The sequence below is a fragment of the Anguilla rostrata genome, chromosome 8 (assembly GCF_018555375.3).
Source record: "Anguilla rostrata isolate EN2019 chromosome 8, ASM1855537v3, whole genome shotgun sequence".
NCBI lineage: Eukaryota > Metazoa > Chordata > Actinopteri > Anguilliformes > Anguillidae > Anguilla > Anguilla rostrata.
Genome location: NC_057940.1, coordinates 10,153,969 through 10,167,838, shown reverse-complemented (window position 1 = coordinate 10,167,838; position 13,870 = coordinate 10,153,969). Strand labels below are relative to the sequence as shown.

At 45.5% G+C, this 13,870-nt stretch overlaps 1 protein-coding gene across 1 annotated transcript in view; it reads left to right on the top strand.

The window, feature by feature from the left end:
* The window catches only part of LOC135260762 (solute carrier family 22 member 23-like), a 43,093-nt gene that overhangs the window by 14,718 nt on the left and 14,505 nt on the right, over window positions 1–13,870 (top strand). Inside the window, exons 2-3 of the mRNA XM_064346290.1 lie at window positions 1,616–1,719; window positions 2,443–2,597. Coding sequence (XP_064202360.1) covers window positions 1,616–1,719; window positions 2,443–2,597 — 259 coding nt within the window. The remainder of the gene's footprint in view (window positions 1–1,615; window positions 1,720–2,442; window positions 2,598–13,870) is intronic.

Sequence of the window (13,870 nt, the reverse complement as noted above, 5' to 3'; positions counted from 1 at the left end):
ACTGTATGGAAAAACAAAATCACTGCATGATTTGTCCAGTCTGCGAATGGCATCAGTTCCCTCACAGCTCAAAGAAGCCATCATATTCACTGGGTTTTTTTTTTTGGGGGGGGGGGGTTTCCCTTGATGTGCAGATGAAACAGTGCAGGGAAATGCTAAGGAATAATCTCCATGCATTACCGCCAGGCGCTCTACCGGGCCGCATCATGACAGTTTAATGTCTGGGAAGCGGAGTTCTCATTTTCCCCCTATTTCACGCTTTTGAGTGACAGTTCCACAGCTGATCGCCCCGGTGCCGGCTCCCTTTAATGAGCTGAGATAGCGGATTGGTATTCCTATCGGATGAGGGCTCGCTGAGGCCTGGAACGTTGCCTGGAATGCTGATAATTTTCCGCACAGTGGCTCCATTTGAGATGTGAGGATCCCAGGTAAACCCGATACTCTCCCACCCCCGCCTCTCAGCCCAAAACTAATGTCCAGTCACCGAAGACACTGGAAGGAGTCCAGTACAATGTCCAGAGTCTGCAAAATGAGTCCTTTGACCTTATTTGTTTGCAATTGAGAGCCTGGGCTTTATGCTGATTGCATTACCTGTTCTTTCATTGATAAATCATAGGCCACATTCCACTGACAAGGCCTTATCAGGGGAAGGACTGTCCTCATACAAGTTTCAGAAAGGTCACATGAACACTAGGGCTGTGCCCGACTCAGAATTTTCTTAGTCAAATCGGATTCGGCAGTTCAATACGACGATTCGACTATTCATTTTATAGGCTATATAGAGGTCTGTAAGACCTTCTGGCAAAATAGTACATTGGCATGCGTTTCAGTGCTTATTTAAACCACGTTAACATAGTCAACTGCAACAAAGTCATATGAACATTTTTTTGAGTATTTAAAATCAATAAATCCGTTGACAACTGCATATGACGCCAGATGGCTGATTTGAATTGCCGACAATGCATTAGCCGGTGTGCGGATTTGTCGGAATCATGTGTCGGAATAATGAGACCGTAGGCTACATAGTTATTTCTGGTTAAACCTAGCACATATAACTTTTTTATTTTGCTTTAAACGTTAAAAATGAACAAGCAAATTAAACAGTTTAAATAAATTCCAGGCATTGTCCGCTTTGAAATAACTGACATATCTTCTTCAACAGGATAGGGGCCTAGGCTACTTATTTATTTCTCTTTAAATATAAGAAGCCTAATATAGGCCTATACATCTAAACAAACATGTAAAAGAATAAATTAACATATGAAGCAATTTAAGATTTGAATTATTTTAGTCGAAGATAATGCGTATGTAAACAACAGTTTAAATAAACGGTATTGTCAGGACCTTGAAATGGCCAGCAGGTTTAAAAGAAAAAAACCAACCAAAAAAAAAAAACTGCTCAACTCCAAAAATCTCAGTCGACTGAGGGGTCTCTGACAGATGATTCGAATCGTCGACTTTCAGGGGGCAGCCCTAATGAACACCCATCCCAAAGGCTACCCCCCATTCCCCCCCCAATACTTCCACCTGCTGGTATTCACAGTATTTCACATCAAAGGGAGCTCCGTGAGCCTGCGTGGATTTGTAACACATTCCTTTTTTCCTTTGTCCACAGTGGAATTTGGTGTGCAATTCAGAATGGAAGGTCCACATCGCAAAGTTCTCTTTGCTCGTGGGTTCCATATTTGGATACTTGGTGTTGGGGGTCCTGGCAGACTGGTGAGTCTCTTTTTCCTATTTTTTTTAGGAATTATGAATTCTAAAATATAAAGCTTATGCAATATATAAATGTTTATGAAGCATATATTCAAAAAAATATATTAGGCATCGTCAGTCTTGTTATGCTTATTGGTGTGTACTGTTCTGTATTTGTCCATGTAGCTCGTTTTACGATACCTAAAGCAATGTTTGCCTACAGTTGTATATATGAAGGAGGAAAATAAGGTGTGTACTGCGCACAGCTTATGCTTCGTGTTTTTTGTTCCTGCGGAATGCGATGTATCGATTCTGAACGTCCCTGATGCAGATCGCAGCGCGATACCTTGCAAATTGTCTGTTGAAATCTTTTAACTGGTTCACTTTAAAAAAAATAAAAAAAAAAGAAAGAACACCAAGGCACTCTCCCTAATGCAGTTGAAATTGGCTTTATTGATTTGGCGCGTCGACGTGGCAGATTGAGAAGAGGACCACCGATGCGTAACGGGCGAAAAAAGCCTCCGTCGCTCTGGTAGCCTCGACTCTCCGTTCAGGAGCATTACATTTACAGTAAACATTCATCAGGAAACACGTCTGCCACTACCTAATGTTCCCAAAGAGACGCGTATTCCCCAAGTGGAGAATCTGGTCAGAAAAAAAAAAACGGGTGAAGAGTCAGAAACGGAACACGATTCCGTGTGCCGCGTTCTTGGGACGTGTGGTCTATCTGTGGTGTCTGTCCGGCAGGTTCGGACGGAGGCCCGTGCTGATCACCTCGGTGCTCTTCATGGTGGTGTTCGGGCTGACGGTGGCCTTCTCCGTCAACGTCCCCATGTTCAGCACCCTGCGCTTCTTCGAGGGGTTCTGCCTGGCCGGGATCACCCTCTCCCTGTATGTGCTGAGTAAGTACCGTGCCCGGCTCCTTCTACACAGCCTGCCTGCAGGGGACAGACTCTGAACTCACTCTAGTGTTTCTTTTGCACCTCTACATCATGAACCTATGCACTTGTTGTACGTCGCTCTGGATAAGAGCGTCTGCTAAATGCCTATAATGTAATGTAATGTAATGTAATAATGGAGTTTGTCCATTTTGTGTCGACAAAGCGGGGGGTGAACTCTGAACTTTGTTTACCAGGCGATAGCGGGTAGGCTGAGATTAGGGCTCGTGGGAAAACTCTCAACGCGGTTTGTTGCCGTGTAGCGGAGGATGGCGTTTGTAGGGCACGTCTGTGTGCTGCGAATGCAAACAAACAGTGGGGATGACCGTGTTACGTGACTCTTTCTTCATGTTTTGTGTAGTTAAACTGTAGTTTTCGTGTCTTGCGACAAGGCTTGATTGCCCTCTGTGTCAGTCCTTGCGGGCTGGATGAATTTGTATTCCGGCGAATGGGCGAGCAGCGTGACTGAGGACTGTCTGGGCGGTGTCTGAGCAGGGAGAAGGGTCACGTAGGGACAGCGCGGACAGTGTGGAAAATATTTGACTAGAATTGCGAGGGACATTTTAGGGAAAAACCGAAGCGAGGAACACGCGCTGGTGCAGAATCGTGTGTAACAGCTCCCCTTGTGGCCGCGTTGAGAATGGCCGTGAGAAGGGCTCGATGACAGGGAGTTGTTCTTCTAAGCAGACTCTGTGCTGAGTGGGAGTCCACGGATTGGTGTGGTCTCCCTCAGAACCCCACTCAGATGGACTGTGCTGTCACCGTGGAGCTGTCAGACAGCTGTCAGACAACTCACACGATCGTAACTACCGCCTGTACGAGAGAACCGTCTCCATTTCCATCTCCGGCTCAGAGCCAGTGCAGTGAAACCAGTGTATTATGGAAATGAGAGGGAACGCTGCCCAGGTCTTGAAGGTCGTCTCTTATGGAAAACCAGGCCCAGCTGCACTGTGCTGTGCTGAACTGTGCTGTGCTATGCTGTGCTGTGCTATGCTGTGCGTAAATACCATGTCATTCACCTGCGACCTGGTTTTCTTGGCATGCTGAAGTACTTTTTCCGGGAACTGTGTAGTTTTGCTCATGGGATTGTCTGTGTAACCTTGTGATTAAGACTGAACAGCTGCCAGCCTGTGGGTTTCTACCGAGAGGTTGTTTCACAATACAACAACCCGTGCGTGCTTGAGTTTCGTCTGCGAACTTTACGATGCAGTGCGTATATAATGACCTGTGATACACCGCTATTCGCCCTAGCAGTGTCTGTGGAAATGTGGGTGGGACACATGTGACTTGTAACTTGTGATGTCATTCATGCCTTTATTTGGAAGCAGAGTGTGTTTGCATATGTCACAATAAACAAGCGGTTGACTGCTGGAACTGCTGGTACAGATAGTGGACTCTTAAGTCACAGAACATAAGAGTTATAAGAGGTAACCTCTAGTAATGGGGTATTGCTCATGTCTGATCTAGACCAGATAGCACTAAGTCAAATAGTCTGGAACTGTACATGTGCCCTCAAATTGCCGTTTGGTGTCTTAGATGTACCTGTACTGCATGTCCACCAGAATCTTTTTCTGATGCCTGAGGGCCAGGAGAGGCCTGGATTGGGAGCCTCTTCTGTGCCCCCAGGACAGAAAGACCCTCCTGTACCCCCAGGGTAAAAATAGTGAATGTGAGCAATAAGTTCTATGTGAAAACAGAGGTCATGTTCACTTCACCTCACTGAAAACACATTGGCTTTCCATCTATTAGAGGAAAATATGAAAGACTGAAATTGAAGATCAAGAAATATTATCTTGGGGATGTGTAAACATAAGCCCCTCATTTCAGTTTTGAAAGCTGTTTGCGAGCTTTCTTTTTTTTTATACCTTTGTATAAGACGGTAAATTCTTTTCAAAGCCTAGTTCTATTCTTGGGATAGTTTAGGATGCGTTCTACATAAGAGTGTAAAGACCAGAGCCAAGCTGCGAAATAAGCATTCATAAGTCACGACAGACCCTCCCTTCCAACCCTAAAAATAAAATTGCTCTGATCTATATCTGTTATTTTCCCTCTATCATATACATAGGCCTATAGCCTGGAGTCCCGGTATAGCCAAAGCAATCACTTTAAATGATTAAATCAATCAGTGCTTCATCATAAGCTGGGCATTGGCATTGGATCAATGCTGGGAGCACAGTGATATAGTGTGTGTGTGTGTGTGTGTGTGTGTGAGAGAGAGAGAGAGAGAGAGAGAGAGAGAGAGAGAGAGAGAGAGAGAGAGAGAGAGAGAGAGAGAGAGATATATGCCAGCCACCATTTCTTATTATGCCTTGATGGAAGTCAGACTCACTCAGATGTAAGGCAGTGGAAGGCACGTCATGTGCAAGTGCATCACCCATGCATTTCCTTGCTTGAGACCACAAACCCACCGAATGGCCAGTGCCAGCCATTGTAAAGCCAGCAGGTCACAGAGAAACCTCCCACAAATATCTGAACAAAGAAAACACGTGATACGGTACTCTCATTGAGGCCAGCTGATACCCCTCCCTGCCATGGGTGGCGCTATAGCCAGTTGCGCGTGTCCGTGAGAGGCTACCTGCGACAGTCAGCACTGGGCCGGATTTCGATGCTCGACCACGGAGCCCGTCCGGTGCAGCGGAACAGCGCTTTCACCGGATGAGCCACCCAGCAGCCCCTTTCTGTTCTCACTTCTTCCATTGTTTTTTAAAGGTCAGTGGTAGTTATAGCAGAGGTCAGTCTGCCTCTGATTCACACTGAACTCCCTCTCGAGGTGTGCTGGCAGACCATCGCGCAGGCCAGTCTCTTTGAAGTGCTGACCTTCAGTAGGCCGTCTGTTGAGCGCTGTCCGGCTTGAGCCCCTTGTTAGCGGGGGCAGCCTTCATCCTGGCTTACCGTGTGCAGCGAGTGGGCAGACTTAATGCGCTTTCATATGGGGTGATGTGCCGTTTAATGCACCTTAATCTGAGGCTCAGGTGTTCATGGGGCAGACTTAAAGTCTGCTTGAAGTCACCTTGACCAGGACGAACACAAATGCGCGGTTGCTAATGCTGCGCATGCTGTTTGTCTGATCAAAACCGCTGCAAGAAACACAGGAGGCACTTTGCAGGTGGCACCACAAAAAAGACAAAGCCACTTATTGCAACATTATGAGCATTATTTACGAAGTAGCAAGGCTCGTATTCGCATGACATTTACTACTAGCATTTCATTACATTACATTACAGGCATTAGGACGTCTTATCCAGAGCGACTACAACTTACAAAGCATTTTACATTGTATCCATATACAGCTGATATATGCTGAAGCAATGCAGGTTAAGTACCTTGCTCAAGGTACAAGCAGTGTCATACCGGGATGAACCTGACTTTCGGTTACAAGTCTAGTCCTTACCACTGTCTACCTGTCCTTATTTCAGTTTATACAGCAGGATGTTCTGCATACTGAAGCCATTCGGTATACAATATCCTGTGCCTGGCTCAAGGGTACAACGGCAGTGTCCTACCTGGGAATCAAACCTGCGACCTTCAAATACTGTACATGCATGCAAATGCATGTATGTGAAATACTACCCATCCCTGACAGAAGTCAGTTGATTGGTCGGATGTGCTGGGTGTGGAGCGCCATTAAGCACAGCGCCAGGGAATCTCAGTGGCTCGTTGGGACAGTCAGGAGAGGGAGCGCACCGCCCCACCCTAACCTTGCGCTAATTCAGAGAGCGGTGTGAAGGAACGCACGGCCCGTTAGGACCGAAGTGAGGGAAAGTTGGCCCTCGTGCCCTGTTAGACCGCGGCGCTTAGCGTTAGCGTGAGAGCTGCAGGAGGTTGACCCCTGCTGCTGCCCCTGTTCACTCATGAACAGGCCAGGCGCAAGGCAGGCTGTTTATCCTACGCTCTCAGGCGAGTCCGGCATACACATGACCCAGCATGCAATGCGGCTGGTGCTTGACAATGTAATGCATATGCATATTTTAATGTATTAAATTGCCTGTGTGTATGTGTGAATTTTTCATGTGTGTCCAGTGCTATAGCTGCATAAAGCCTATACCAGTGGGCTGACCGCTGTCTGACCTGGATCTTGTGTCCAATATCAAAGCTTTAGGGTCTTAGCTGGGCGAGAGTACTCCTTGTGCAATATGCAGACTGTGCAGCGAGATTAGGTCCCCCCCCCCCCCTCTTCTGTGGACGCGCTGCTGATGTGGATTAAATGTGCTGTGAGTCACAGATGTCCCCGTGCTTATTTATTTGTAAGTGGATCTGTTCTTTTCGGCGGCTATGCGCCTCAGGTTCCCCCAGCGTGCAGAGACGGAGGTATTTACTGCCATGGGAGACGGCACCAGGGAGACTGGCGATGTAAAAAAAAAAAAAAAAGTCTGTTATGATGACTCATTCTTTGCTATTTGCTTTTGAAAAAGGCACTGGTCCTCAAACGCCGTTACACGGTGGATCTTTATACCGTGCAGAGCGTACGAGGTGACGGTTTTTCACTGTTGACAAAGGGGATGGCGGGAATGGCCTTGTCCTTGTTCCGTCCTAGAAACGGGTGTTGTGGTGGGTGTCAGCTGTAGCCAATCAGCATTTGACTCACGGCCAGCTGCTTCAGTCACATTGGCTCAGCAGTTCATATTGATACAGGTGAAGGGGGAAGGGGGGGGGGGCGTAGGGAAGGTTGGGTGCATGTGGGCAGAAGTGTGTTTACCATCGTTTGGTTTTTCATGTTGCTCAAGACAGACTTGGCATTCTGAGTCACAGTCATGCGTGTGTGCGTGTGTGTGTGTGTGTGTGTGTGTGTGTGTGGTGTGTGTACAAAGTGCTTTTCAGGGCATATTGCCAATCAGGTATAAAGGGGTATGGAGTGACATTCAAGATTGAAAAGTGGGGTATGGTGGTAGAGGGTTGAATGTGTCGGGTTTGTAGTGGCTTTTATATTTAAATAAAGGGTATATGATAATGTTTATGAGTTGAATAGAGGCCTGTGTAGTGGCAGAGGATTGCATGGTGGGATATTGTGGCAGCATAAGATAAACACATGGTGTTTATTACAGTGTATAGAATTGAATGGATGGGACATACCTCTCTATACCCCATCCATTCAACCCTATAAACTATATATGGCAATAAACACCATGCATTTACCCAATATCGTATGGAGAGAGAGGGGTATGTATTGGTATAGAGCTGAACGTGTGGGGCTCTGATAGGGCCCTGGGCTGTTCTGGGGCCTGCTGTGGCCTGCTAAGGGTGTGAGCCTCCCTTACTCAGCACAGGAACTGGTTTGACTGATGATGTCATGGCAGACACATCTTCTCCTCCCCCCCCCCCCCCCCCACACCCTCGGGCGAAGGGGTGGGGCCCCCGTCTGCAGTTTCGCGCTCATACGAGGGGAACGGCTGCACACCTGTGTCTGTCTCGAGGTGCGTGACCCAGGCCAAAAATCTGCATCGCACCGGTGATTCGTCTGATTCGCTGATGGCTTAAAGAATCCGCACGCCTTTATTCTCGGGGGCTGCTGGTGGAAAGAGAACTGCAGATTCCTGCAGCCCAGCCCTGGAGAATGGCACCCCTGCAGTAGGGAATGAAATCCAGGGAAAAGGATGTGCACTGTACCATGAAATGCTGAAAGTGCCTTACGGGCAAGATGAACTGCTGTGCTCCTGGTAGGTCCAATTAATCCCATGCTAGGTCCACTCAAACACTATGTGCAGTCTTTGAAATGTAATGTCCATCTCGTATTTAGTGACAATAAAGTAAATTATTGGCTGCCTTACGGAGTATTAAATTGGAGAACGAATTTAGACTGTGGCCCTTCTTTTACAATCACCAATTTAAAAAAAAAAGAAATTGTGCTGGGAAAGAAAAAAATAAATAAAAAAGGAGCGTTTGAAGAGGACTCCATTAAAGGACTCATTTTCAAATGAATGGGTCCGTATCGATCGGAGGAGGGCACAGCGTGACCGCCAAACGCGAGGCGTTCCTGAGAGAGCGGCCGTCTGTAATGAGATTTCAGCGAGATTCCTTGAGCTGTCTTCACATGCACTCACTCTATTAGACGGATGAGGTCAACGTCTGCCTTCTGTTGCTTTGTTGTCATTGCGGTTGTCATGACAGCGAGTGTCTTGATCAACTTCCAGTGGCTCTGTTCCCGCTTATACGTGTGTTTGTTTTGTCCCTCACTTTTATATTGTCTCTTACATTTCGAAAAATAATTTGAATGGAATAACTTCATAATTGCATGATTATGAAGATAACCTTAATACGTGTACACAGTATCGTCTGCTCTAAAAAAACATTTTTTATTTTTTAAAGTGCTTTCAGTACACTATGAAAATGTATATGTAAATATAAGTTACTTGCATACATAGAGCATTCGTTCAAACAGATACAGAGAGGCATATGCATGTTGTAGGTGTTTTTTTCCGATTGCGTTGCATGGATTCACATGCATGTGTAGATGTGTGTAGAGTACATGATGAGAATAGGCCATTAAATCCATCAAGTCTTTTCATTGTTTAAAATGAGTTATGATTGGTACAAGTGTGCGTGTACTGGAATATGAAGTCAAGATGAATGGGTAGGCGCTTGGACTTAATGGCCAGTGAATGGGGGTTTAAGTAAGTGAATAGCAGTAAATTTAATTTATAAAGCACGTTTGAAACATACTGCTGAAACTGTTTAAGCCTCACTTTCGGTACGGTGAAATTTTTAAACAATTAATGTCAGCTTTGCTGGCCCTGCCACTAGGGAAAAAAAAACCAAAAACAGATGCATGTTTTTTATTGAAAATATGTATGAAAAATGGAACTCGGCATTTTTTTTCTCAGTGGGGTAAAGTTCACATTCCTGCTGAGTGAGGTTTCCTGGCTCAGGGCTGGAGGACCAGCGGTCGTGTCGCGGTCGTGTCGGGTTTAGTGCGGTCTCTTCCCCCCCCCCCCCCGCTCTGCTGCGCGTCGTCACCCGCCGCGAGTCACAAGCCGCCCGGCGCAGCGGAATCTTCGGTGGCGTCAGCTGACCCCGCTGCGCCTCTGAGCGGCAGCTGAAGGAACGTTGGACCTGACGCGTGAAAAAAACGCACGGCGCGGCCAGGCAGCTGAGAGAGAGAGACATTTTACACTCTCGCTTTACATCTCAGGCACTTAGCAAGGGCTCTTATCCACACCCATGGACTCCTCTTACATTTTTAAAATTCATATGAGAGAGGAAGAGTGTGAGAGTGTGAGACAAAGAGACATTGACACAATTTTTTTTAATTTATTTTTTTTATACATATGTATGTACGTATATATGTATATATATATATATATATATATATATATATATACATATATGCATATATGCATACACACACATATATGTGACATGAATAAATGCTTAGAGAACTACTGCGAATGTAGATTCTTCCCTATAAGTGTACTGCATGACACAATTAAGCAACTAACATCCCATAATGTGGCATGTATAGAAATGCTGAGCAGGCCCAGTTGACCTTGATTTTGGATCAAGGATGGCAAGAGGAAAAGATCAAAGTGACATTGAAAAAGGGTTTTTTATTGGGGCATAGATGGCAGGAGCTTCAGTCACAAAGATTATTTAACAGGCTAATATTCTTATAGCAACAGTAACTAAAGTGGCATCTGCATTTAGATCTATGGGAAAGACATCAGTGAATAGGATCAGAAATTCTGGTTGAAAGTGCACATTCATTGGCTGTGATGCTCGTGCTTTGGTGCAATATGTACGGAAAAACTGAGAACGTCAATGCAGGACATGAACAGGCTGTGTCAGCAAGAACAGTCTGTCAACAACTACATAGATAAGGATATTGTAGTGGGGTCGCAGTGCATAAACCTCTCATCACAAGGACAAATTTGGGAGTTCAAGCACATTTGGGAGTTCAGTGGTCCAGAAAACATAGGCCATGATCAGATGAGTCATCCTTCACCATATTCTTGACAAGTGGGCGACTGCTTGTGTGGTGTAGACCAAGAGAACTGTACAGGCCTGCATGGTTGACTTCTACAGTGAGGGGGTCCTTTGGCTGTGTTATGCTGTGGGGGGCATTTTTCTGGCATGGTCACCTTTATTCTATGGTGAAGCATTTGTATCCTGATGGGAGTGGTCTCTTCCAGGATGACAATGCCCCCACCCACAGGGCACGAGGGGTCACTGAATTGTTTGATGAGATAAAAATGATGTGAATCGTATGCTATGGCCTTGGCAGTCACCAGATCTCAACCCAATTGAACACCAATGGGAGATTTTGGACCAAAGTGTTAGACAGCGCTCTCCACCGCCATCATCAAAACACCAAATGAGGAAATATGTTTTGAACGACTGGTGTTCCAGAGATTTGTAGAATCTATGCCAAAGTGCATTGAAGCTGTTCTGGTGGCTTGTGGTCGCCCAGCACCTTACTAAGACACTTTATGTTGGTTTTTACTTTAATCCGTCTATTTGTATATGTCTGTGTGTGTGTGTGTATAGCTCAATCATAATGCTTTGGCAATATTTATTGTATGTATTCTATTTATGTAAATCATATTGAATTGAATTGATAGAAAGATACAGAGACTGAGACAGAGAGATGGAATGAGAGATAGAGAGTACAGTACAGTATTTGAAGCTGGAGATAGGCAGACGGAATGCTGGTATGAGTTCCGGCCTTTTTTTTGCACACGCTCTGATGTCAGTGTTGTGTTTGTCAGAGCTGTCGGCGTTAAGTTCTGCCCGGGCGCTCATCGGATCACCGGGGCTAGAGCTGCCACGTGCCGGCGGTGATGTCATCCACGCGGAACCGAGGCAGGGTTTTAGTTGCATGATTAAGTGGCTCTAACAGTTTGGCTGACACAACAGGTCTTTGTGCCGTTCGCATGTTTGCAGGCATGGCCTGTATTTCACTGAATATGCGCCCAACGCAGCATGCTAGACTGGAAATCAAACACACTGAGAAGCAGCATTGCATCACTTACATCACAAATTTTGTATGCACCATACTCCCACACAATACACAGCACACAGATCTCCAACACACCACACACACCCAGTAAAATGTCCAGTATTCATTAAACTCTAACAGAGTTAATTTAACTGAACATTTTTCTGGCAGACATGGCATCATTGTCCCAAGAGCATCAGACAGGCTCACACACACACATACATGCATGGATGCGCACACATATTGACTATTTCGCATGTTACATGCCCGTGGCTGAGCTTTAATCATTTGAAATGAATGTGTAAATAAAGCTGAATGACGGTCAGAGCGGCACGGTGGTGCAGTGCGTAGCGCTGTCGCTCGACCCTGGGTTCGAATCCTGGGCCTTCCTGTGTGGAGTCCGCGCCGCCGCGTTCTCCCCGTGTCCGCGTGCATTTCCTCTGGGTGGTCCGGTTTCCTCCCACATTCCAAAGATGTGGTAGATGTCAGGCTAATTGGCTAATTCCTACTTACTCTAAATTGCCCATAGGTATGTGTGTGTGAGCGAATGGTGTGTGGGCCCTGCGATAGATTGGCGGCCTTGTCCGGGGTGTATTCCTGCCTCTCGCCTAATGCACGCTGGGATAGGCTCCAGCATCCCCCACGGCCCTGAGCAGGATAAGTGGGTATAGATAATGGATGGATAAAGGTGGTCATGAGGGTATATTTATGGTAAAAGTGTAAGAGAGTATTTCTGGCCTCTTGCTTGAAAGCCTGGAATGACTGACATGCTGAGCCAGTGGCCAGGCATGTGCTTGAGTACTTGACACCATGCCTGAAAGCCAGTCACCTGAGGGGAAAAGGCCACTCTGTCACCCAGGTGTGTGTGTGTGCGTGCGTGTATGTGTGTGTGTGTGTATGTGTGTGTGTGCGTGCACGTGAGTGCGTGTGTGTGGGCGTGCGTGTGTTCGTGCATGCGTGTGTGTGTGTGTGTGTGTGTATGTGTGTGTGTTTCTGTGTGCGTGTTAGTGTGTGTGTGCGTGTATATATATATGTGTGTGTGTGTGTGTGTGTGTGTGTGAGAGAGAGAGAGAGAGTATGTGGCAATCTGCCATTGACAGAGAAGCACAATGACTGTCAATATCTGCAGTTTATTATTTATGTATTTTATGGCTTACATATGACAGCATGTGTATGCTGTTGTTGTTTATGTTGTATGTGTGTCTAATATTTGTGTTTTTTATTATTTCTTTTTTATTGCTTTGGCTTCAAAGTGCATGTCATACTAGCTACCTTGAAATTGAAAAGAGACAGATTGAGAGACAGAGACCGAAACGGAGTCAGAGAGAGAGAGATACAGGGAGTCAGAGGGAGAGACCACCAAGTGGTTGCTTCCGGGATCTCTGCACAATATATTACATATTCTGTTTGTAATGGTCCAGACCTCTGGGCCATCTTGTCTTTATGCACTTGATCAGTTATGTAAGGATTTGTAAATGCAGCACAAAGACTAATTATTTTTCTCTGAAATCAACAGCTGCTTTATGGCTTTTCTGTGTAGTACAGGGAGCCATTTCAGCCAGAGAATGAGGAATCTTCTCCTCCGGTATTTCGGACCAAATTAAGCTGTTGTTTCCCCGATCTGTGGTCGTAAACGCCAAAATAAAAGGTTGTAAATTCCTATGGTGGTAGCAGCGCTTTTGAGAAAAAAAAACAAAAGGATTACTGCACACAATCTGAAAATGGAGAATTCATTTAAAACCATTGAGGCATTTTTGGCTTGGGCTATAATGACCATAATTTCAGGCTTCCCCTAGCATAGGCATTTACGTTTGAATTTATTTAACTTTATTTTACGAGGAAGGTTGAGCGAGAGCTCCATTGCCATTTGTGGCCAAGTTGTGGGGAATGAGTGTGGGTAGAGCATTCAAGGGATTACGCGGCTAATCAATGTAGCAGGGAACAATCAATCAATCAATCAATCAATCAATCAATCTTTATTTGTATAGTTCATTGCGTGCAACTGAACGCAATGCAGTGTGCTCTACATTGGGGGGAAAAAAATCTAGAAAAATCAAAACAATAAAACGATAAAAAATTGTTTGAAAATTAACAATTAAAAGGGATGATGGAAAAATAAACAATAAAAAGGTGGCCACATGCAGAGATGCAGTTTTGTGGATCTGTGGCCAGGATGCTGGGCTTAACACTAAAAAGTGCCACTAAAAAGGACCTTTAATGACCACTGAGTCTGGAACTAAGTTTAACGTTATCAAAAAAGCCGTCACCACACTGCCCCCATCATTGTGATAGGGAACTGGATTTTATT